General features: G+C 46.4%; 1 protein-coding gene across 1 annotated transcript in view; it reads right to left on the bottom strand.

The window, feature by feature from the left end:
• Positions 1 to 25,141, bottom strand: part of HMA1 (heavy metal atpase 1) — a 66,711-nt gene extending 41,570 nt beyond the window's left edge. Inside the window, exons 1-4 of the mRNA XM_086821175.1 lie at positions 24,259 to 25,141; positions 22,096 to 22,246; positions 21,746 to 21,933; positions 21,452 to 21,598 (exon numbers count right to left, since the gene is read on the bottom strand). Of these exons, the coding sequence (XP_086677301.1) occupies positions 21,452 to 21,598; positions 21,746 to 21,933; positions 22,096 to 22,246; positions 24,259 to 24,822 (1,050 nt within the window). The 5' untranslated portion in view covers positions 24,823 to 25,141. The remainder of the gene's footprint in view (positions 1 to 21,451; positions 21,599 to 21,745; positions 21,934 to 22,095; positions 22,247 to 24,258) is intronic.
• Positions 25,142 to 25,393: the final 252 nt, after the last annotated feature.

Genomic DNA, 25,393 nt, shown 5'->3' with positions numbered 1-25,393 from the left:
CCTTCCTCCGCCTTAGGTGCTTATCATTTTTTGGGGGGTTTTTTAAATCCTTGGCAAGTTTCTGCATGTTCTGGTCTTGAACCCCCAGAAGGACTCCATGGCACAACCCATCCCCGACCGAGGCCCCTGTCCCTTGCCTCTCCTTTTTCGAAGAGGATCTCCAGCTCCTCGCTTCAACAGTTGCCTCTTTGGAGGCCTCCACCTTGGTATGCAAGATTGTGGGTAGCCGCCCGGTGAGTGGATAGTTCAAGGATTTGTTACAGGCAAGCCTTCTCCGCATGCCTGGAAAGATCACATACATTCATCCTCTAGAGCGTGGCTACTACCGAGTTTAGTTCGATTCGCCTGCAACTTCAAACAAAGTCATGCAACTGAGCCTCGTCGCATTGCATATGACCCAAGCCTTCTTTGGTGGCAGAACGGCTTCAAGCTGGCATCCGATCCTTTAGCTAGTGTCTCAGGCTTTCCTACGACAATCTGCCTTCCAGGTCTTAGGAAGGAATAACTTCCTCTCCTCCCAGTGATAGGTGGTGCTATGGGGAGGGTGATGGAGTCCCCCCCCCTTCAGTTCTTGCGCGGACGGCTAAGATTTCATCCCTGCGTATCTACATTGCCTCTCCAAACTTAGTGCCTCACATCATTTCGCTCCCTAGTCTGCGGGGGGGACCCAATTTTGCAGAGAGTTGAGTACTCTTGCCCCCAGGCCAATGTTCATACACCACCAAATGGGACACCTTGCTAGAGTCTACCCTCGCCAACTCAGGACGCCGCCTCCAACTATCCCCCCCCTCACAGGGCCCAAACCCTCCCCAGGGGGAGTGGGCGGGACACACATCCCCATGTACCAGAGCACCAGACCCCCGATGAGGCCGGCGTAGGACAGTGGGTGGTAGACTGCTGGCTCAAGGCGAGACCACTGGTCGACGACGAGGGCTGAGCGGCGTCGGCAAGCGCAACAAGCTCGCAAGATGAAGGAAGATATGGTTTTGTCAGAGAACTGTTTTGAGCATTTATTTCAGCATCCGCTTGACAGTGATGGGCCCCTCGCAATTCCCTCGAGGAACCTACCCCTGGGCCCCCCTTCTGGATACCATTACCTTGGTTCCTCACCTTACTGCTCTCCTGTGCTTCTTGTTCAAAAGAAGGACGGATCATTCCGTATGTGTGTGGACTATAGAGCCTTGAACAAACTTACCATCAAGAACAGATTTCCAATTCCACGTATTGATGATATCTTGGATAAGCTTGATGGTTCAGCTTGCTTTAGCAGACTTGATTTGAAGAGTGGTTATCACCAGATACGCGTGGTGCCACAAGATGTCCATAAGACTGCATTCAAGACAGCCTTCGGATTATATGAATTCTTGGTAATGCCTTTTGGTCTCACCAATGCTCCTGCTACTTTTAATCGTATGATGGATAGGATATTCCGACCCCATCGCAAGTTTACAGGAGTCTTCTTTGATGATATCTTGGTTTTCTCCAAGAATGAGCAGGAACACAGAACTCATTTGGTCACAGTGTTCGAAGAGTTGCGGAAGCATAAACTTTTCGTCAATGCCAAGAAAAGTGAGTTTTTCCTTTCAGAGATTCATTATCTGGGACATATTGTATCCAAGGATGGAGTTACAATGGATCCTGCAAAGATAGAGACTATTCGGAATTGGCCCGAATTGCAAAACGTACATCAAGTACGTAGTTTTCTGGGATTATGTTCGTATTACAGGCGTTTCATAAGGCATTTTGCTATGATTGCCACTCCTCTACATGATCTCACAAAGAAGAAAACTGCTTTCAAATGGACTTCAAAGGAACAGGATGCTTTCTTGCAGCTCAAGCATGCGATCATATGTGGTCCAGTATTGATTGTTCCTGACTTGCACAAGTCATTCGTGGTTGAATGTGATGCTTGTGGTGATTGCATAGGAGCTGTCCTAAATCAAGAAGGGCATGCAATTGCATACGAGAGCCGTCGTTTGCATGATGCTGAGCTTCATATGGATATCTATGAGAAAGAGCTCTTGGCTGTAATTCATGCCTTAAAGATTTGGAAACACTACCTTCTTGGGGCTGAATTTGTAGTCAAGACAGATCATCAAAGCTTGAGATACTTTCTATCTCAAACCAAGCTTTCAGAGAAGCAGATGAGAATGGCAAACTTTCTTTCCATGTTTCATTTTCAGATTGTGCATACTCCAGGAAAGAAAAATGTGGTGGCCGATGCACTATCTACGAGGCCTTATGTTGCTGCAGTCTCAGTGGCCTCTCATGGAGATCTATCTGCTATGAGAAATTTGTATCATTTGGATGCTGATTTTTGCCATATATGGACTGATTTGATGGCTGGTCATTCACATGCCTCTTATGTTATCAACGAGGGTTATCTTATGAAGGATAATTGCCTATGTGTGGTGAAGGATTTGCGTCCAAAGGTTATGGACGAATGTCACGCTCCACCTTATGCTGGTCATAGAGGTATTATGCCTACTACTCACATGATTCAGAGGTATTTCTTTTGGCCAAGCATGCCTAAAGACATTGAGGCTTATGTGCGTGCATGTATTACTTGCCAAAAGGCGAAATTTGACAGGCAAAAGCCTCCAGGTTTGCTTCAGCCATTGCCTATTCCCTCGCAACCTTGGGAAAGTATCACGATGGATTTTATTATGGATTTGCCTAGATCCCAGCATGGGAATGATGCTATTTGGACTATTGTGGACAGGTTTAGCAAGCAAGCTCACTTCTTGCCCGTCAAGAAAACCATTAAAGCTGATCATATGGTAAAGCTTTTTCTTGCTAATATTTTCAAGCATCATGGTATGCCTAAATCCATTGTTGGGGATAGAGATCCCAGGACTACAAGCCTATTTTGGAGGGCTTTGTTTGATAATATGGGTACTAAGCTTGAGTTTTCATCAGCTTATCATACCCAAACGGATGGCCAAAGTGAAGCTGCAAATTCAGCCGTGTTGGATTTGTTGAAGTGTTATGTGGCAGATCAAAAGAGTGCATGGGAGAAGTATCTTCCACTTGTTGAGTTTGCCTACAACAATACGATCCATGCTTCCACGGGCAAGGCTCCGTTTGAGATTATTTATGGCAGAGTGGTATTGCCACCCATCCTTCGTACCAAGGATGAGATTTTTGCAGCTGATGAATATGTTCGTGACTTGGATGTTGCCTTTGGTCAGGTGCAGACAGCCATTGCAAGATCTCAGGATAAGCATAAAATGGCTGCTGACAAGCATAGAAGGGACATGGAAGTCAAAGAAGGTGATTGGGTATTGCTGAAATTTGAGAAGGCTAGGCTTCAGAAGAGGCCAGGACGAGAAGGATCATATCCTAAGCTTTCTCCTCGCTATTATGGACCCTTCAAGGTGATTCAGAAGATCAATGAAGTGTCCTACAGGCTTGCTTTACCTAGTCATTGGAAGATTCACAATGCTTTTCACGTGAGTCTATTTCAGAAATATGTGGGGCTAGATCCTGATGAGCCTGTCACAGAAAATCCGCCAGAGATTGAAGAGCTTGAGGAGATCCTCCAGCCAGAACAGATTGTTTTTCACAAGGAGAGAAAGCTACCTGCAGGAAAGCTTTCCAGGAGATACCTTGTAAAGTTTAAGAATTATTTGCCTATTGATGCCAAATGGGTAAATGAGGATTATTTTGCAGATTATCCGCAGTTATTGCAGGCATATCTTGAGGCTTTTCAGTTGAGGTCAACTCTTTAGAAGCCCGGGGGGATGTCACCAATTGGCTGACCATTTGGTCCATCTCCAGTTTTTGCGTCTCGTTCACTTGAGGCCAGGCCAGTGTCTCGTGTGAAGAGGCCAGTATTTTGCTGACATGGACGGGAGCCAGACTGGTGCCACCCGTGTGTTAGCAGGATGGTGTCGTATGGACGGGAGCCAGACCAGTGCCACCCGTGTATGACCTGGACTGTGTTCGATCCATGGGACTGTCACGCCATGGAAGAGCCAGTATTCGTGCCGTGTTTTGCCTATGGGACTGTCACACCATAGGGAGACTCGTGCCTGGAACTGTGTCTTACCTATGGGACTGTCACTCCATAGGAAGACCAGGTTTTTATGTTTTTATGTCGTGCCAGTTTTGTGCCGACAGATATTTTGTACTTGTTCCATGAACGGGAGATATGTCCATGTTACTATTTGCACATGCACACATATTTTGCATGTTTGAAACTGTTTTCGCATGACATGTATTTGTGTGTTTGCCTGCTTGACGTGTTACTTACTGAGCGGGGACGCCTGCCAGTGAGTTGTGAAGTCTGCTCTGTATTCTGACGAGTTTTAGTGCATGTGAACAGGTGGTAAGTATGTTGCACATGTTGCTTTTATTATTTTATCTCTAACCTCTTATTTTATAAGGTTAGGTGTTCACATTTATTTAAAAGTGGGCACCCCCTTTGGGCACCCACTTAGGGGCCAAGGTGGGGAGCCCCACTTTCAGTGAGTGTGGGGGTGGGCATGGTCACCTACCCAAACTCCCCACCCACATGCATGCGTAGAAATCTTTAGTGGTAACTTCACTTTAATTTCTATTAAAAAGGTTTCCCCCTTCGAGCGTGGGGAGGATTCGCTTCTTTCTTTTTACGTAAGAACACCCGGCGACCATCTTCCTTGCGCATGTTTACCCCAGGCGACTGCTGAATTGTATGCGCTTCTGCTCCCAGGCGAGTGCTGGTGGCTGCGCTTAATCTTCAGCTGGCTGCTTGTGAAACCGATCCCATCAAGTGGGAAAGACTCCGTTGGACACCCACACGCTTAATAGCACAACTTTAAAACCACAAATTTGAAATGGACAACTTAAAACAACTTGAAATTTAAATGAAATGAAATGGAAAATGGACACCAGCACTGGGGCCAGAACGGGCCGACCCCCCCCTCAATATATGATATATTTATTGGAGTATTTAATGAATACAATGCTCCATGGGTTCCAAGAACCAGATAATGTCCATGTACATATGAAAACAATACCAAACAAATAGGCTCGAATTTCGATGTAGAAGCTCGAAGCAGAACGACCACTAGTGTGGTCCAATCGCTACGGTCCTGTGCTTTCACTGGACTCCGCAGAGAGCGCCTCACTGGTGTTCCGAGACCACGCACAAACAGGCGCTCTCGTACTAACGCCTGGCTCTCCCGATCTCAGCACCTTTGGACCGAGGTTCGCCAATATAGCTTGGACAACCCGGCACCGAACGGGTGTTGGCCCGGCGGGATGAATCCTTTATCAGATTTAATATATAATACTTTACTCAAATCTGAAAGTCACTTACTTGTGGATGGTTGATAGAAAACCCATACTCGAAGTATGAAGAAGCCACCTTGAGAGGGACATCGAGACACAGCAGCCTGTCGAGGAGGATGAGGGGTAGCTGCCTGTGGAGTAGGTGTAACCACCTGAAGAAGGAAGATGCCGCCTGGCTACAACAAGTACAGCCACCTTGTAGAAGGCACAACCGCCTGTATGGAGAAGGGATCGCCTGTATGGGAAGAGGAGTAGGCACCCGCAGGAGAAGAGGAGTAGGCTACTGAAGCTGGTCACACAGTCGCCTGCAGAGAGGAAGGCAGCGTAGCCTTGCTAGAGATAAAACACACAGCCGCCTGTAGAGTGGGCAGCCGTCAACCTATGGTGCAGTTGCCTGTAGAGATAGACAGCCGCCTGTGAAGAGCAGCAGTACAGTGAGATGAGCAGCCGATTGTATGGGAAGGCTCACAGCCGCCAGCAAGGTTGCCAGGCGAAAGAGGAGGCAGCCTGCTGAAGATTCAACGCAGCCTGCTGAAGATTCAACGCAGGTGCCACCAATAGAGAAACAAATGAAGTCGCCTCAAGGAGAAGTAACTTGTGCAGCCTGTATAACTGAGAGCGCCACCGTCAGCTTGAGGGAGAGAAGTTGGCGCAACCTGTAAGAAGCGAAAAGATGAACGCAGCCACGATGGGAGCGCATACCTCTTTTTCCAAAGGGTGGTCGTGGAGTTTATTTTATTAAGGTAGAAGGAGGAGTAAAACTAAAGGTTTCCACGCATGCATGTGGAGGGATTAGTTGGATGCCCACCCCCACACTCACTTAATAGTGGGGCTCCCCACCTTGGCCCCAAAGTGGGTGCCCAAAGGGGGTGCCCACTTTTAAATGAATGTGAACAGCTAACCTTATAATTTAAAGGGTTAGAATTTAAAACATTAAAACAACATGTACCATATACTTACCACCTGTTCACATGCACTGAAACTCGTCAGAATACAGAGCAGACTTCACGACTCACTGGCAGGCGTCCCTGCTCAGTAAGTAACACGTCAAGCAGGCAAACACACGAATACATGTCATGCGAAAACAGTTTCAAGCATACAAATCATGTGTGCATGTGCAAAAAGTAACATGGACATATCTCCCCGTTCATGGAACATGTACAAAATATCTGTCGGCACAAAAACTGGCACGACATAAAAAACATAAAAACCTGGTCTTCCTATGGAGTGACAGTCTGTCACCAATTGGCCGACCATTTGGTCCATTCCTACATTTTTGCGTCTCGTTCACTTGAGGCCAGGCCGGTGTCTCATGTGAAGAGGCCAGTATTCTTGCTGACATGGACGGGAGCCAGACTGGTGCCACCCGTGTGTTAGCAGGATGGTGTCGTATGGACGGGAGCCAGATCAGTGCCACCCGTGTATGACCTGGACTGTGTTCGATCCATGGGACTGTCACGCCATGGAAGAGCCAGTATTCGTGCCGTGTTTTACCTATGGGACTGTCACACCTAGGGAAACTCGTGCCTGGAACTGTGTCTTACCTATGGGACTGTCACTCCATAGGAAGACCAGGATTTTATGTTTTTTATGTCGTGCCAGTTTTGTGCCGACAGATATTTTGTACATGTTCCATGAACGGGAGATATGTCCATGTTACTTTTGCACATGCACACATATTTTGCATGCTTGAAACTGTTTTCGCATGACATGTATTCGTGTGTTTGCCTGCCTGACGTGTTACTTACTGAGCGGGGACGCCTGCCAGTGAGTCGTGAAGTGTGCCCTGTATTCTGACGAGTTTCAGTGCATGTGAACAGGTGGTAAGTAAATGGTACATGTTGTTTTAAATGTTTTAAATACTAACCCTTTGATTTATAAGGTGAAGTGTTCACATTCATTTAAATGTGGGCACCACTTTGGGCACCCACTTTGGGGCCAAGGTGGGGAGCCCCATTTAAGTGAGTGTGGGGGTGGGCAAAGGCACCTACCCAAACTCCCTCACCCTCATGCATGCGTGGGTATTATCAACACTTAAATCCACCTTAATTTATTAAAAGAAATCTCTCCATCAAGCGTAAAAAGATCATCGCTTCTCCCTGGCGTTTTATCATCACCCTTCGTACGCTATCAGGTGGCTGGAGTTCTGCTGCGCTTGCTGCTGGGGGTGCTTATGCTGCTGCTGCCTGCGCATAATCCTCTACAGGCGGCTGAACCCTGCTACAGGCTGGCTGCTTACTCCACGTGGTCATCCCCTACAGGCTACTCCTACAGCAACCAGTTACCAGGCGGCTGAGTGCACCTCTACAGCCGGCCACTTCCTTTCTACACATGCTGCTGCAGGTGGCTGCGAACTGCTCACAGGCGGCTGTCTCCATCTATGCTCTGCCAGCTGCGCCTGCCCCTCTACAGGTGACGGAACCTGCTGCTGCAGGCGGCTGTCTTCCATCTGCAGGCGGTTGACTTCCATCTCCACCTTCCCTGCATGCGCCTACTACCCTAGGCGACTGCTGAAACTGCCCCTTCACAAGGTATTGCTGTGGCTGCTCTTGGACGTGGGCTACCCTCACAAGGCGACTACATCCTCTCCTTTCTACGCAGCCCTTCAAAGCAACTGGCTGTGTGGTCCAGTCCTTACAGGCTGCGTGTGCATCGTCAACGAGTGGTCTCTTGCTTCTTGGACATTGTCCACCACCAGCAAGTGGAAGTTTCTCTCTCACAGTAGGCGGCTGTGCCCTATTTGGTGGAACTTATCGTAGTGAGTTTTCACGAGGCTACCCTTTCCTCAACAAGGGTGGTTTCATCCTCAGCAAACCACAAGTATTGGTTTCCTAACAACCATATTCAAGTAAGTGATTTTCAGATTTGAGTAAAGTATTATATGTTTAAATCTGATAAAAGATTCGTCCCGCTCGGCCTACACCCGTTCGGTGCCGGGTTGTCCAAGCTAAATGGGCGAACCTCGGTCCAAAGGTGCTGAGATCGGGAGAGCCAGGCGTTAGTACGAGAGCGCCTGTCTGTGCGTGGTCTCGGAACACCAGTGTGGTGCTCTCCGCGGAGTCCAGTGAAAGCACAGGACCGTAGCGATTGGACCACACTAGTGGTCAATCTGCTTCGAGCTTCTACATCGAAATTCGAGTTATTTGTTTAATACTGTTTTCATATGTACATGGACATGATCTGGTTCTCAGAACCCGTGGAGCATTGTATTCTTTAAATACTCCCAATAAATATATCATATATTGAGGGGGGGGTCGGCCCATTCCGGCCCCAGTGCTGGTGTCCATCTTTCCATTTCTGTTCATTTAAATTTCAAGTTGTTTTAAGTTGTCCTTTTCATATTTGTGGTTTTAAAGTTGTGCTATTAAACGTGTAGGTGTCCAACTGAGTCTTTCCCACTTGACGGGATCGGTTTCACAGTCCCATAGGTAAGACACAGTTCCAGGCACGAGTTTCCCTATGGTGTGACAGTCCCATAGGTAAAACTCAGCACGAATACTGGCTCTTCCATGGCGTGACAGTCCCATGGATCGAGCACAGTCCAGGTCATACACGGGTGGCACTGATCTGGCTCCCGTCCATACGACACCATCCTGCTAACACACGGGTGGCACCAGTCTGGCTCCCGTCCATGTCAGCAAAATACTGGCCTCTTCACATGAGACACCGGCCTGGCCTCAAGTGAACTAGACGCAAAAACTAGGAATGGACCAAATGGTCGGCCAATTGGTGACATCCCCCCGGGCTTCTAAAGAGTTGACCTCAACTTAAAAGCCTCAAGATATGCCTGCAACAATTGCGTATAATCTGCAAAGTAATCTTCATTTACCCATTTGGCATCAATAGGCAAATAATTCTTAAACTTCACAAGGTATCTCCTGGAAAGCTTTCCTGCAGGTAGCTTTCTCTCCTTGTGAAAAACAATCTGTTCTGGCTGGAGGATCTCCTCAAGCTCTTCAATCTCTGGCGGATCTTCTGTGACAGGCTCATCAGGATCTGGCCCCACATATTTCCGAAATAGACTCACATGAAAAGCATTGTGAATCTTCCAATGACTAGGTAAAGCAAGCCTGTAGGACACTTCATTGATCTTGTGAATCACCTTGAAGGGTCCATAATAGCGAGGAGAAAGCTTAGGATATGATCCTTCTCGTCCTGGCCTCTTCCGAAGCCTAGCCTTCTCAAATTTCAGCAATACCCAATCACCTTCTTTGACTTCCATGTCCCTTCTATGCTTGTCAGCAGCCATTTTATGCTTATCCTGAGATCTTGCAATGGCTGTCCGCACCTGACCAAAGGCAACATCCAAGTCACGAACATATTCATCAGCTGCAAAAATCTCATCCTTTGTACGAAGGATGGGTGGCAAGACCACTCTGCCATAAATAATCTCAAACGGAGCCTTTCCTGTGGAAGCATGGATTGTATTGTTGTAGGCAAACTCAACAAGTGGAAGATACTTCTCCCATGCACTCTTTTGATCTGCCACATAACACTTCAACAAATCCAACACGGCTGAATTTGCAGCTTCACTTTGGCCATCCGTTTGGGGATGATAAGCTGATGAAAACTCAAGTTTAGTACCCATATTATCAAACAAAGCCCTCCAAAATAGGCTTGTAGTCCTGGGATCTCTATCCCCAACAATGGATTTAGGCATACCATGATGCTTGAAAATATTAGCAAGAAAAAGCTTTACCATATGATCAGCTTTAATGGTTTTCTTGACGGGCAAGAAATGAGCTTGCTTGCTAAACCTGTCCACAATAGTCCAAATAGCATCATTCCCATGCTGGGATCTAGGCAAATCCATAATAAAATCCATCGTGATACTTTCCCAAGGTTGCGAGGGAATAGGCAATGGCTGACGCAAACCTGGAGGCTTTTGCCTGTCAAATTTCACCTTTTGGCAAGTAATACATGCACGCACATAAGCCTCAATGTCTTTACGCATGCTTGGCCAAAAGAAATACCTCTGAATCATGCGAGTAGTAGGCATAATACCTCGATGACCAGCATAAGGTGGAGCGTGACATTCGTCCATAACCTTTGGACGCAAATCCTTCACCACACATAGGCAATTATCCTTCATGAGATAACCCTCATTGATAACATAAGAGGCATGTGAATGACCAGCCATCAAATCAGTCCATATATGGCAAAAATCAGCATCCAAAAGATACAAATCTCTCATAGCAGATAGATCTCCATGAGAGGCCACTGAGACTGCAGCAACATAAGGCCTCCTAGATAGTGCATCGGCCACCACATTTTTCTTTCCTGGAGTATGCACAATCTGAAAATGAAACATGGAAAGAAAATTTGCCATTCTCATCTGCTTCTCTGAAAGCTTGGTTTGAGATAGAAAATATCTCAAGCTTTGATGATCTGTCTTGACTACAAATTCAGCCCCAAGAAGGTAGTGTTTCCAAATCTTTAAGGCGTGAATTACAGCCAAGAGCTCTTTCTCATAGATATCCATATGAAGCTCAGCATCATGCAAACGACGGCTCTCGTATGCAATTGCATGCCCTTCTTGATTTAGGACAGCTCCTATGCAATCACCACAAGCATCACATTCAACCACGAATGACTTGTGCAAGTCAGGAACAATCAATACTGGACCACATATGATCGCATGCTTGAGCTGCGAGAAAGCATCCTGTTCCTTTGAAGTCCATTTGAAAGCAGTTTTCTTCTTCGTGAGATCATGTAGAGGAGTTGCAATCATAGCAAAATGCCTTATGAAACGCCTGTAATACGAACATAATCCCAGAAAACTACGTACTTGATGTACGTTTTGCAATTCGGGCCAATTCCGAATAGTCTCTATTTTTGCAGGATCCATTGTAACTCCATCCTTGGATACAATATGTCCCAGATAATGAATCTCTGAAAGGAAAAACTCACTTTTCTTGGCATTGACGAAAAGTTTATGCTTCCGCAACTCTTCGAACACTATGACCAAATGAGTTCTGTGTTCCTGCTCATTCTTGGAGAAAACCAAGATATCATCAAAGAAGACTCCTGTAAACTTGCGATGGGGTCGGAATATCCTATCCATCATACGATTAAAAGTAGCAGGAGCATTGGTGAGACCAAAAGGCATTACCAAGAATTCATATAATCCGAAGGCTGTCCTGAAAGCAGTCTTATGGACATCTTGGGGCACCACACGAATCTGGTGATAACCACTCTTTAAATCAAGTCTGCTAAAGCAAGCTGAACCATCAAGCTTATCCAAGATATCATCAATACGTGGAATTGGGAATCTGTTCTTGATGGTAAGCTTGTTCAAAGCTCTATAGTCTACACACATACGGAATGATCCGTCCTTCTTTTGAACAAGAAGCACAGGAGAGCAGTAAGGTGAGGAACTGGGTTGAACCAAACCTTTCTCTAAAAGCTCGTTTACCTGCTTCATAATTTCTTCTTGTTGTGCAGCACTCACTCGGTATGCGGGTTTGTTAGGTGGAGAACTACCTGGCACAAGATCTATACGGTGATCTTCGGGCCTTTGGGGAGGTAATTCACCTGGCAATGAGTCAGCAAAACAATCGTTGAATGCATTAAGAAAATTCAGCCTATCATTAGACATAGCATCCACGTTTTGATGATTTGGCACAAGACTATCACGCACAGAAACCAAGTACGCCGAAAGACTCTTTTTCATTGCTTTATTAATTTGGATGTGTGATACAACTGGGATGGAATCTCCTTCTTTGCCAGCATCAATAAAATGCATGCGGCCTTTATGCATAAAAGAAATCATATTGGACTTGTAGTCTTTACGGGGCTCAAGCCTATGGTGCCACGGCTTGCCCAACAATACATCACATCCATTCAGAGGAGCAACTAGGAAATGCTCATTATCAAGGTAGCCCTGTATATGGATACGCGACTTCCCAATCAAAGGGGTAACCTGCACCTCTTTACCAATAAATGCAGCTTCGGCTTCAATCTGAGGTCCCATGTTTTCAACCTCGATACCCAATGCAGCTGCCATTTGCATAGAGATGAAATTGTTAGTTGCACAGTCATCAAACATAAAGAGTGCGGGCTGATCCTTGATTTGCCCCCAAGCCTTGCAAACCATACGCTCTTTTGCATCATGACCTGTATTACCTTGCACATCAGGAACTGCATGAACATTTGCTTTGGAGTGCTTGTCCTCGTGCTTTGGTTTACGATCTGGGCATTGTCGGAACATGTGGTCTTTGCTACCACAAGAAAAGCATTTTCCATCCTTAGCATATTGTTCTCTTTGCTCCGGGGTTAAGCCGAATTTGTTCTTTCTTGGGCCCTGATCTTTAGATGTGTTATTTTCAGCTTTACCACCCTTGTAAGGCTCCCGGAAGTTCTTTTTAGGTGGCTGTCCACCCTTTTGCTGATTTGGGACAGCCTTGTCCTTCCCCTTGGAACCTCCTTGATCCTGCTTGATCTTGAGCACCAATTGCTCTGTAGCAAGGGCAGAAGCTGTGAGTTGTTGCAACGTATGTTTTGGGTGTAATTCAATACCCGATCTATAAGCTGGTTGCAATCCAGAACGAAACTTCCTCTTTCTTTCATCCTCTGTGATTAGCATGAAGGGAGTCACTTCCAGCAACACTTTCCAAAATTTGTTAACATACTGTTGCACACTCTCATTATCTTTTTGTTCCAGCCTGTCCCACTTTTGAGTGAGAGTTTGCTCCGCATTGGGTGGCAAGAACTGAGCATAAAATCTATCTTTGAATTCCTTCCAAGTAGAGATGGGATCCTTGGTGATCTTTTCAGTGATCCACCAATGGGCAGCAGTGCCTTTCAGAAACATGCTAGCATGGCGCACCTTCGACTTTTCTGTAAAGTCCTCATCGCTAAAAGCAATGTCGAACTGTGCCACAAACGCTAACACCTTAGAAGCATCATGTTCACCATGAAAGACATCAAATTTGACAGATTTATCACCTGCTTTGAATTCTTTGAGCTTCTTGGCATGAGGCTCATGGTCTTCTCTTTTTCTTTTCCCCTTATCCAACGGGGTAGCCCTGTCTGCATGGGCTCCATGGGCCGTCATAGAAGCTTCATGGGGCACGGTGGCATGTGCTCCACGAACTCGAAGCTCAGATGCATGTGACTTACCTGCATATGGCATGGTCTCTCCATGAGACAACTCAGAAGGCAAAATTTTTCTAGAAGTAGACCTGTCACCATGAGATACATATCTTGCATGCATGTGACTTTCGTGCCCTCCATGAGCACTGGCATACATATATCTGTCAGGCTTAGTGCCTTGTGGAGAGGATGCATGACGAGAGGTGACAGTGACCTCTTCCTTTTGCATAAAAGATTTCAGCCTCTGGGATGCGGGATCTCCATGCTTCAAACTAGGTGGATTTCTGAATTTCAGCTCTCCGTCATCCCCCTCTTTGATATCACCTTTGCGAAGGAGATAGGCAAGTGCCAACTCCCTTGGTTTCTTGCCCACTTCACGAGCCATTGATTCAAAGGTTACATCAACCATAGCATCAGCCTTCCTGGCTTCAATAGCACTTTGAAGATGGGGATCTTCATGTAAAAACTTTAATTCTTGCTCTTGAGCCTGCAAAAGTTTTCTCATATGTTCCATTTCAGCCCTCATAGCATCAGGGTCTTGTTCAAGCATAACTGTCTTTCTTGGAGACAGTTGACCCTTGGATTCACTATCAAGAACCCTTTCAAGGGGCTTGTGCCTACCACGCAGGGCATCAGACCCACGAGAAGCACTAGAGGGACCCCTCGAATTTGGTACTTCCAAAGGGTTGCCTTGGCTGTCCATTGTGTTCAAAGTTTGCTAAAAGCGGGATGTCCAGTACACAGGTTCGTTTCCCCACTAGGAAGAGGGAAACAACCGTGCTCTGATACCAATGAAACCGATCCCGTCAAGTGGGAAAGACTCCGTTGGACACCCACACGCTTAATAGCACAACTTTAAAACCACAAATTTGAAATGGACAACTTAAAACAACTTGAAATTTAAATGAAATGAAATGGAAAATGGACACCAGCACTGGGGCCGGAACGGGCCGACCCCCCCCTCAATATATGATATATTTATTGGGAGTATTTAATGAATACAATGCTCCATGGGTTCCAAGAACCAGATAATGTCCATGTACATATGAAAACAATACCAAACAAATAGGCTCGAATTTCGATGTAGAAGCTCGAAGCAGAACGACCACTAGTGTGGTCCAATCGCTACGGTCCTGTGCTTTCACTGGACTCCGCAGAGAGCGCCTCACTGGTGTTCCGAGACCACGCACAAACAGGAGCTCTCGTACTAACGCCTGGCTCTCCCGATCTCAGCACCTTTGGACCGAGGTTCGCCAATATAGCTTGGACAACCCGGCACCGAACGGGTTTTGGCCGAGCGGGATGAATCCTTTATCAGATTTAAATATATAATACTTTACTCAAATCTGAAAGTCACTTACTTGTGGATGGTTGATAGAAAACCCATACTCGAAGTATGAAGAAGCCACTTGAGAGGGACATCGAGACACAGCAGCCTGTCGAGGAGGATGAGGGGTAGCTGCCTGTGGAGTAGGTGTAACCACCTGAAGAAGGAAGATGCCGCCTGGCTACAACAAGTACAGCCACCTTGTAGAAGGCACAACCGCCTGTATGGAGAAGGGATCGCCTGTATGGGAAGAGGAGTAGGCACCCGCAGGAGAAGAGGAGTAGGCTACTGAAGCTGGTCACACAGTCGCCTGCAGAGAGGAAGGCAGCGTAGCCTTGCTAGAGATAAAACACACAGCCGCCTGTAGAGTGGGCAGCCGTCAACCTATGGTGCAGTTGCCTGTAGAGATAGACAGCCGCCTGTGAAGAGCAGCAGTACAGTGAGATGATGGCAGCCGATTGTATGGGAAGGCTCACAGCCGCCAGCAAGGTTGCCAGGCGAAGAGGAGGCAGCCTGCTGAAGATTCAACGCAGCCTGCTGAAGATTCAACGCAGGTGCCACCAATAGAGAAACAAATGAAGTCGCCTCAAGGAGAAGTAACTTGTGCAGCCTGTATAACTGAGAGCGCCACCGTCAGCTTGAGGGAGAGAAGTTGGCGCAACCTGTAAGAAGCGAAAAGATGAACGCAGCCACGATGGGAGCGCATACCTCTTTTTCCAAAGGGTGGTCGTGGAGTTTATTTTATTAAGGTAGAAGGAGGAGTAAAACTAAAGGTTTCCACGCATGCATGTGGAGGGATTAGTTGGGGTAGGTGACCATGCCCACCCCCACACTCACTTAAAAGTGGGGCTCCCCACCTTGGCCCCAAAGTGGGTGCCCAAAGGGGGTGCCCACTTTTAAATGAATGTGAACAGCTAACCTTATAATTTAAAGGGTTAGAATTTAAAACATTAAAACAACATGTACCATATACTTACCACCTGTTCACATGCACTGAAACTCGTCAGAATACAGAGCAGACTTCACGACTCACTGGCAGGCGTCCCTGCTCAGTAAGTAACACGTCAAGTAGGCAAACACACGAATACATGTCATGCGAAAACAGTTTCAAGCATACAAATCATGTGTGCATGTGCAAAAAGTAACATGGACATATCTCCCGTTCATGGAACATGTACAAAATATCTGTCGGCACAAAACTGGCACGACATAAAAACATAAAAACCTGGTCTTCCTATGGAGTGACAGTCCCATAGGTAAGACACAGTTCCAGGCACGAGTTTCCCTATGGTGTGACAGTCCCATAGGTAAAACTCGGCACGAATACTGGCTCTTCCATGGCGTGACAGTCCCATGGATCGAGCACAGTCCAGGTCATACACGGGTGGCACTGATCTGGCTCCCGTCCATACGACACCATCCTGCTAACACACGGGTGGCACCAGTCTGGCTCCCGTCCATGTCAGCAAAATACTGGCCTCTTCACATGAGACACCGGCCTGGCCTCAAGTGAACGAGACGCAAAAACTAGGAATAAACCAAATGGTCGGCCAATTGGTGACAGCTTGAACCTTGCAGGCGACTGTCTTTGGCTGTGCTGGCTGCGCCTCCCTCTACAGGTGGCTGAGAGTTGTTACAGGCGGCTGTTTACTCCACGCTACTCACTCTCCCAGGCGGCTGGCTGTACTGTACTACAGGCGGCTGCTCACCTCACATACAGGCAACTTCACCTTGACTGCCCTGCTTCTCTTTTCCCAGCCAGGCGCCCATCACACGCTCTGCCTACACAGAGTTGGTTGCCACCATCTGAAGGCCACGCCTCACTCTACACCTCCTCTCCTGCAGGCAACTGTGCCATATCAACAAAGTGGTTGCTCTTACTGTCCAGCAGGCTGCAAGTGACTGTGCACTTCTTCTCCAATCAGGCAAGAGGTTGTGCACTCCATCTCCAATCAGCAGCCAGGTCTCTCTCCTCACTTGCAAGTGGATGTTTCTCTCTCACAGCAGGCGGCTGTGTCCTTTGTGGTGGTACATCCTCTCCACTGGTGTTCTACAAGGAGACTTCGCATCACCTGGGTGACTTCATCATACCACAAGTATTGGTTTTCTATCAACCATCTACGAGTAAGTGATTTCCAGATTTGAGTAAAGTATTTTATGTTTAAATCTGATAAAGGATTCATCCCGCTCGGCCAACACCCGTTCGGTGCCGGGTTGTCCAAGCTATATTGGCGAACCTCGGTCCAAAGGTGCTGAGATCGGGAGAGCCAGGCGTTAGTACGAGAGCGCCTGTTTGTGCATGGTCTCGGAACACCAGTGAGGCGCTCTCCGCGGAGTCCAGTGAAAGCACAGGACCGTAGAGATTGGACCACACTAGTGGTCGTTCTGCTTCGAGCTTCTACATCGAAATTCGAGCCTATTTGTTTGGTACTGTTTTCATATGTACATGGACATTATCTGGTTCTTGGAACCCATGGAGCATTGTATTTATTAAATACTCCCAATAAATATATCATATATTGAGGGGGGGGTCGGCCCGTTCCGGCCCCAGTGCTGGTGTCCATCTTTCCATTTCATTTCATTTAAATTTCAAGTTGTTTTAAGTTGTCCATTTCAAATTTGTGGTTTTAAAGTTGTGCTATTAAGCGTGTGGGTGTCCAACGGAGTCTTTCCCACTAGACGGGATCGGTTTCAGTATGGCTAGACGAGGAGTTCTTCTGGGAGTACCCCCAGTTATTGGTGGACTACTTGGAAGCCATGAACCTGCCGCCAAGCTAAGCAGGAGGGAATGTCACATGCACTCTGCACTCAGTGCATGGTGACAAACTGGCTCATCATCAGCAGTGCAACATTTGTACATTATTAGAACCCAATAGGATGATATTTGTCGTACATTCTACGGAAAAGGCCCCGTTTGAGATTGTTTATGGTAAGGTGGTTTTGCCACCCATCCTTCGCACAAAGAATCACATATTTGCAGCTCATGAGTACGTTAGAGACTTAGATATTGCTTTTGCTCAGGTGCGGACAGCCATTGCAAGGTCACAAGACAAGCATAAAAAGGCTGGCGACAAGCATAGAAAAAGAGGATGATTGGGTATTGCTGAAATTTGAGAAAGTAAGACTTACAAAGAGGCCTAGCAAAGAGGGTGCATATCCTAAGCTTGCAAGCAGGTACTATGGGCCTTTTCGAGTGATCGAGAAGATCAATGAAGTGGCTTTTAGATTGGCACTACCTAGTCATTGGCACATACACAATGCTTTTCATGTGAGTCTCCTTCTCAAGTATATAGGGCCGGAGCCCAGTGAAACGGTCATTGACACCAGAAGTGGATGAGCTTGAGGAGATCTTGCAGCCAGAGTAGATTGTGTATCACAAGGAACGCAAGCTTGCTGCTGCAGACAAAGTTGTCAAGCGTTACCTTGTGAAGTTTAAGAACTATCTTCCCATTGATGCTAATGGGTAGATGAAGAGTTCTTCAGAGATTGCCCGCATGTGCTTCAGACATATTTGGATGCTTTTCAGTTGCGGACAACTCTTTAGAAGCCGGGGGGATGTCACCATTTGGCCACCCAATTGGTCCACCCATGCTTTCTCATCATGTATGTACACTGGACTGGTGTCCATGGCAATTGAATATGCCGGAGATTGATGCCACTCATGTGATACTCTGGACTTGGCTTTCTGTTGGGACTTGTGCTTCTGTGTACATGCCCGAAAATTCCTGGTGGATTGGTGTTCCATTGGGTCCGGTACCTCGTGTACTTGCCTCGAGCACGTCTATTTGGTGTAGTCTCATGAACGGGGATTGTCCATACCAATGCTGCCTTGCATAGCATCTTTATGTGCTTGCTGTATTTTCTGCATTTTCTCCTTCCCAACTCCATATCCAAGCTCGCTAAGGTGTTTCTCAAGCTTCCAAGAGTGTTTCTGGGTGCTAATCACTCTCCTACACACTCCCAATGACTGAAATTCAGCAAACAGCTCTCTTTAATGCTGTAATTTCTGATCTTTTTGCTGAAAACCCTAATTTCAGCCCTCCTTTCTCAAGTTGAACCATTGGGGAAGCTTTCCCAAGATTCCCTTCATCCTCTTGAAAACTTTTGTCGCAAAGAAATGCGCCAAATCGAAGATCTCATCACTCAAGGACTTCCATCGCGAAGACTTCCGCTGTCATCGACTCTACTTGCACTTGGTAAGCTTTTATGCTTAAATATGAAAGCAAGTAGCAGGAGGGAGGAACCGGATTACAAGATCACATACCCTGTGTAGTGTTCTCTTGTCCTACGTGCTCTCTTGCAGATTGTTGCTACCATGTGTTGGTAGAAAAATAGAGAGCAGATGGTAGGGAACATGGGCACTTGAGAGGGTAGTGTGAGTTGCAAGTCTACACCGACAACCACTTGTTTGCATATTGTATTCATATACATTGGTATGGAAATTTGGTCAGAAATGCCCATGACACTATGTACTTGATTCTCCCAAGATCAATATACTTTATTTAAGGGAGGGGCCGGCCGTTCAGGCTCATTGTGTGTCTCTTGCCAATTCAAAAAAATTACTTCTTGTATTGAGCATGTGTCCATCAAATCTTAGTGTATTTATGTGTAATGATTAGCATTGTGTTCAACCAAGTTACACAAAAGGGGAACTGGGCATCATCGACCCCTCCATTCAAAGCCGTGCCCTGTTGGGCACGTTGATCGTTCGAGGTCTTCTTGCGGGCAATGAGCCTTGAAAGGACTTCGTCCTAGCTAGGATCTCTGCCCGCACTTCGATCCTAGGGGGCCCTTGGCTATAGAGCACGAGATGGATCTTCACAAAGATGCGGACACGTGGCTTTAGCCAAGCATTTGAGAACAGATTTGCAGCCAGTCTCTTCTCGGATCATCTCGGATCAGCCTTGCAGCAATCAGCTCCAATAGCCTCTGAGGAGCGGCTTCGGCAGCCTTTGATCGGGAACCCTATGGCCCGTCTACCTGGTGGTCACATGCTCAAGGCTCGCCCACACGTACCATGGGGAGCCTTGTGTGTGGGCCCTGCTAGGTCACATGGAGATTGGCTTGCATTCAAATAGCTACCCCCAAAGGCTCAAGAGAGAGGCCTTGTTGGGATCCGGACAGAGACCAACTTAGCCTCAACATCAACTCTTCCATCCCTCTGGAGTGGCTAGCCCCAATACTGGATCATTCTCCTCCACAGTGGATGGAAGTGTTCACCAAGCACGGTATACCGTATAGCCCTGGCAGTTCATGGCACGGATGAGTACTCCGCTCGACTCACCTTCTCTATTGGGCCTCATGGCAGACTGGAGAGATCAGAGACCCCCTTAGAGGACCTCAAGGGATGCACCTTGCAGAGAGTGAGGGTGATTGGTTTTCACGCACATGATTGGCACATCGACCCTCCACCCGCCAAGGTGGCCCACTGGCCAGAGAGGGACTATGGCAGCTATGGATGTGGGAGGGCCGACCTATTACCAATCTCCAATGGGAGTCGAGAGAGTGGGCATGGTAGGATCCAGAGGATAGAGAGGAGTCGCCTGGTACCCCCTTCTTTGCTTACACTTCACGGTTGGGCCGCAAGATTCAGATGTCAAAGAGGTGGAGGGCACTCCAGCACAACAGCACACTGGCAATCCCAAGGCCTCCCGCAATTTCTTGTAGAGTTTTGGAAGCGGCTATCGAACAGCTTTCGACCGCCGCCGCAGAAGATCACTCTTTTCCTATGGAAGCTGGCACATAGGAGCTTAGCAGTTGGCACTTGGTTGGCCATTGAGGGCAGACCAGCATTATGTCAAAGGTGTGGCCATTCCCAGGAGTCTCAGTGTCACTATCTTTGGGATTGCCCAAAGGCCCAGCGGGTCTAGCAGAGGATCCTACGCATCTCCACTATGGATCAAGCTTCCGCCCATATTGTTACATGGGGCATTGTTGCTTGGGCCACTGAGGCCACGATCATCATGTCGTATGAGGAGGAAGGTGGGGGACTAGCCCTTTAGGTCTCTCACCTTTGTATTTCCACTATGCCAGTTCCAACTCCGTCTACTTGTCGTTGGACCCCAAGTTCAAGGCAGAGATGGGAGATTTGCAGTAGCATAGCCACGTGGCATATATGGAGAGCTCGATGCAGCGAAGCCATTGAAGGTACCCTCACCCCACCATCTGGCTCGATATCATTCACACCCTCTAAGGTCAGTGGGGCAACTTCAGGGTGGCTCAGACAGTATGAGGGAGCGTCACGAGGCCTTCCCTCGGCACGGTCCCTTTCTTACAGATAGTGGTGGCGACCCCACTTGGCATTACAAACCACCTGTGTGGTTATTTCCCCCTCCCCCCATTGTACGAGATTATAGATAGCCTTCTCCACCTAGAGAGGCCAGCCGAAGGAGAAGTGCATCCTCCCCTTTGTTCATCTTGACTCGTGTTTCCCCTTTGGAGACGAATTTGTACTTAGCCGTTTTGGCTGTTTTTCTCAGTAACTAATAGCAGGATCTTTTTCCAGAGGGAAAAAAAAAAAAGCTACATGCATGACAACTCAGAAAAAACCTTTGCTCTGATACAATGTAACATGCTGAGCAAAAGCATGCTGATTATGTGCTGAAATGAATGCTAATTAAGATGCACAAACTGAAAATGCACAAAGAGAAGGGAAGAGATTCACCCAATCTACTTTTTATTAAGTGAATGAATGAATATTTACAAGGGTTGCCCATATCTGAGCTCTTGAATGCTATGTCTAACTATTGGGCATACCTTAATAATCAGCATTCCATCAAGGTTTCTTGCACCTCCTGGCACCAAATCACCAACTTTTTTCTCAATTGGTTCAGCTTCTCCTGTTAAGTGTTCTACAGTGACCATTGATCTCCCTTGCCATACTTCTCCATCGACTGGGACCGCCTGAGCTGCCCAAAAAGACATTTTACAGGCTCGAGTAAATGGCTCACACACATAGTCTACACATCAAAACCATAACACTAAATACTACGATTTACAAAGAAAAATCTATAAAAAAAATATCGGGGAAAAAAATGATGAGATTCTCACCTCACCAGCTCTGACAAGAATAAAGGAGCCCACTTTTACTTTCCGTAGGGGGACTTCTGTGTATGTCATGGCTGATAATGAAGGAAATGTTGAAGTTCCTTTTATTTCCAACACCAAAGCCGATTCTGGATTGCTTTCTTTCAAAGCCTTCACATCGCCTAATGCACGCTTCGTAAAATATTCTTCAGCTGCCAACGTCGAGCTCAGATATTAATGGAGATGCAAGCCAAGAGGAGGGAAGGGAGGGAGTTAGGTTGAGGAAAAAATCAAGAGTGATTCACATAAGGTACGGAACAAAAGAAAAAAAACAACAACAATGACACCCCTAACAACACAGACAAGAATCTCACCAATATGAGAGAGACTAAACATAGCCAAGAGCAGACCACCCTCCAACGCATTCCCCATTAACAACGAGGCGAATGCAGCTAGTGCCATGAGAACATGTATGTTCACTTTCAAGCCAGCAATGTCAATTGAGGCATCGAGAATTGCCGGTACCTGTGAAAAAAAAAAGCCTTTCAGAGACCAAAGTTAATGTGATCTCCCAAATTTGCAGATTCAAAAAGAAGCAAAGCACAACCAAAAATGGTCAAACTATCAACAAGATAATTAGGCAGCTCTAAACCTGCACTTGGATCAAACTGTCTTCAAAGTGTACGCTAAAGCAAGCTCTAAGAATTTAGTCAAACCCTAAAATGTATGCAAGCAATTTTCAAAAGAATATTGATATCTTCTTCCAAAGAAATAGAGGTCTGTTAATGTAACAAATAGTACAAGAATTGGTGTTATTCCCAGATAAAGTGAGTGACATCCTTTTAGAGGCATCTGAGCCTGGCAATTACATTGACAGAACCAATTAGGTGGGCAATGATGCCAAGAATGTCCAAGCAGGGTAGAAGAGCTGCTGCCTCAAGTTTTCACGTTACCTTCACTCCTAAGCTTTGTCATCTTTTAAACTGTTGGAAATCAATGCTCCACCCTCATCACAGTCACTCTCTATGTGACGGGTTGCTCTATTTTGTAAGGCTCCAAGTGAAACACCGCAAGTAAGAGTCCACTTGAATGCATGTCTGTCCAAGGCTGATACTCACAGTTGAATGCTCGAGAAGCACGTCCAAGACATTGCAAACACGCACATCCGATCAACACACATACACACGAACGAGGGAACATCAAGGAGTTCGGCTAGCACTCCCCTCAACATCCACCCGTAAGTGAACTACCTCTTCAGTCCAACACCGAGTCAATGAAGATGTTGCTCCAGTCTCTCCCAAAAGCCTTTGTGAAGATATCCGCACACATCTCCGTTGAGACCAGATTCTCCCTTGAGACTGTCGAGTTCAGGGTTAGGATTTAGACAGACTAAGGTGGATGGAAGTTCTCCATAGTGTGAGTGAGTGCAGGCGTAGTAAGAGAGAGATGATGAAGCTCAAAGAGTCACATGACTCAATGATGATTAGATTAATGGTGTCTTAAATCTTTCACCAAGTACAATGCTTTTATAGGCTTAGAGCCTTATCTTTTGACTAAGATACACACACAAAGGCAATGACACATAGCATGGCCTATGACATCATTGCTTACATACACACATAGAATCTAGCCTTAAGAGGCTGTTCACACACATAAGCACACGTACACACTAGAGGTGGTTCACACACACATACAAAGGTTTGTTTCATGAAGCTCTGATTCCCATTAAACCCCCCCTCGGAGCAAATGGAGAGTAGTACTCGAGAAGGCCAACAACAACAGCTACAATGCTGGCCTCCGGACTACACACCACTGGTGCCAACACCCGGACCTCAGGCCAACAAGGCATGATAAAGGAGCTCTATCACAGCAGCTGGAAAAGTCTCCTATGGTATAAAAAAGAGTGTTGCCAGTCCAAACCTTTATGTTACAAAGGAACATCATTTTATATGAACTTGATATTTTCTCAGCTAATCAAAGTACACTGAGGAATTGCTTGTGTCATAACATGTAGGACAATGGAGCTTCTGGAACATGAGCCAGATGTGCACTCTAGTCAGAAAATCAATCATGCACTCTAGTTGGAAAATTGATCTATCTTTTGATGACTAGACCAAATTTATACTTTTGGAGAGTTTATGGCACACACCCTAAGACAGTCCATTTGTAAGCTACAAAAGATCTTTGATTATGTAAAAAACTCTTTATTTTGGGACATTTAATGGACAGGCCTCTACACTTTAGTTTGTGACACGATGTCTGTATTAATAAATCTCTCTGCATTAAATAAAATGAATGTAAAAACGATTTTTAAAAAAGGTTTTTTAGGGGTCAATTGAATGCACCATATGGTTATCAATCAAAATTTATAAACATTACATCTCTATGCAAGACACACAAGCAATTCAAAAGACGTTAAAGTCAACCAAGCAATGCTGCACTTGATAATAATCATTGCATGAAAACAAACACAAAAAGCAATCGAGTATATGGATGTCAAACATGAAAAAAAAAATCCGGGGTTAGAGATGGCATACCCCTACAACAGGAAAGGCCAAGAATGCAAGTCCACTTTGCACTGATGAGCCTAAGGGTTGGGGCATCACGCATGGGCATGCCGCAGCCAGAAGAAGCATTGCCATTGAGAGGCAGCAGAGGCGAAAATTGTCGCGCAAAGCATCAGCCAGTCTGGTCAATCCAACTGCTGCTGCCACTCTCAGTATGATCCTCTGTACGGCATTGTCTACTGATTTTTCCTCCACGGCATGGCTGTGGGAATGACAGTGTCCATTCTTCTCATGGTTTCCTGAATGGGCGCCGCCCAACTGGGTGTGGCATTCATGATCGTGGTCTTCCTCATCACTGTGATCATGAGAGGACCCATTGTTGTGATGATGAAGGTGAGAAGAGATTGACCGGAAACCTCTGTGTAAGCCAGAATTGTGCTGGTTAAGAGATGGGGAGCGCAGAAAGGGTGAGACCAGGATATGGTGATCAAGCAAAAAACTCTTGCTTTTCCCAACTCTGCGGATGTGGGCTGGTGAGGCCAAGAGAGAACTGTGGAGTAGTAATTGGGCAGGGCTAGCAAGGCAAGGCGCCATTCTGATCCCAAGGGAGCGCCCAAATCAAGCTAATTGCCAGTTCAATTTCTGTCCAACCATATTCCAAACATCGCCCAACCCTTCGCAGTCACAGTACGAGTAGCAACTTCTGCAAATTCAGGTCGCAATCCACACCCTCTTCTGAGAGAGAATGACGCCACTCTGTCAACATACCCACTGTAACCCACACATTCATCGTGGGTGCCCTTTTCGCCTGACCCCTCTATTGAAACGGAAAAATCTCAGCCGCTCATCCCTGGTAGGCGGAGGATCTCCCCCGTCCAAAAGTCGCTAATTTAGAATTAAAACTGTTTGTTTTGAGTTAGTATATAATATTATACATTATTAAGAATATGCACCCACAACGTTTTGTGGGTTTGAATTAATTTGTTTTTCAAATAACGGCTGCTTATACTAAGAGATTAGAAAGAGGCTGCTTATATTAAGAGATTAGAAAGAGACAGGTTACAACATATAGAGAGCTCTAATGAGTACAATGTCCATGAAACATGACATTCTCTTCTTATCACCCACAATTCCTAAAATGCAAGCCATAGCTGCTCCACAAGCT

The sequence above is a fragment of the Cibotium barometz genome, chromosome 27, assembly GCF_041138505.1.
Source record: "Cibotium barometz isolate CiBa-2024 chromosome 27, ASM4113850v1, whole genome shotgun sequence".
In the NCBI taxonomy this organism is placed as follows: Eukaryota; Viridiplantae; Streptophyta; class Polypodiopsida; order Cyatheales; family Cibotiaceae; genus Cibotium; species Cibotium barometz.
The sequence above is the reverse complement of the archived record's forward strand: the minus strand, read 5'-3'. Positions and strand labels throughout refer to the sequence as shown.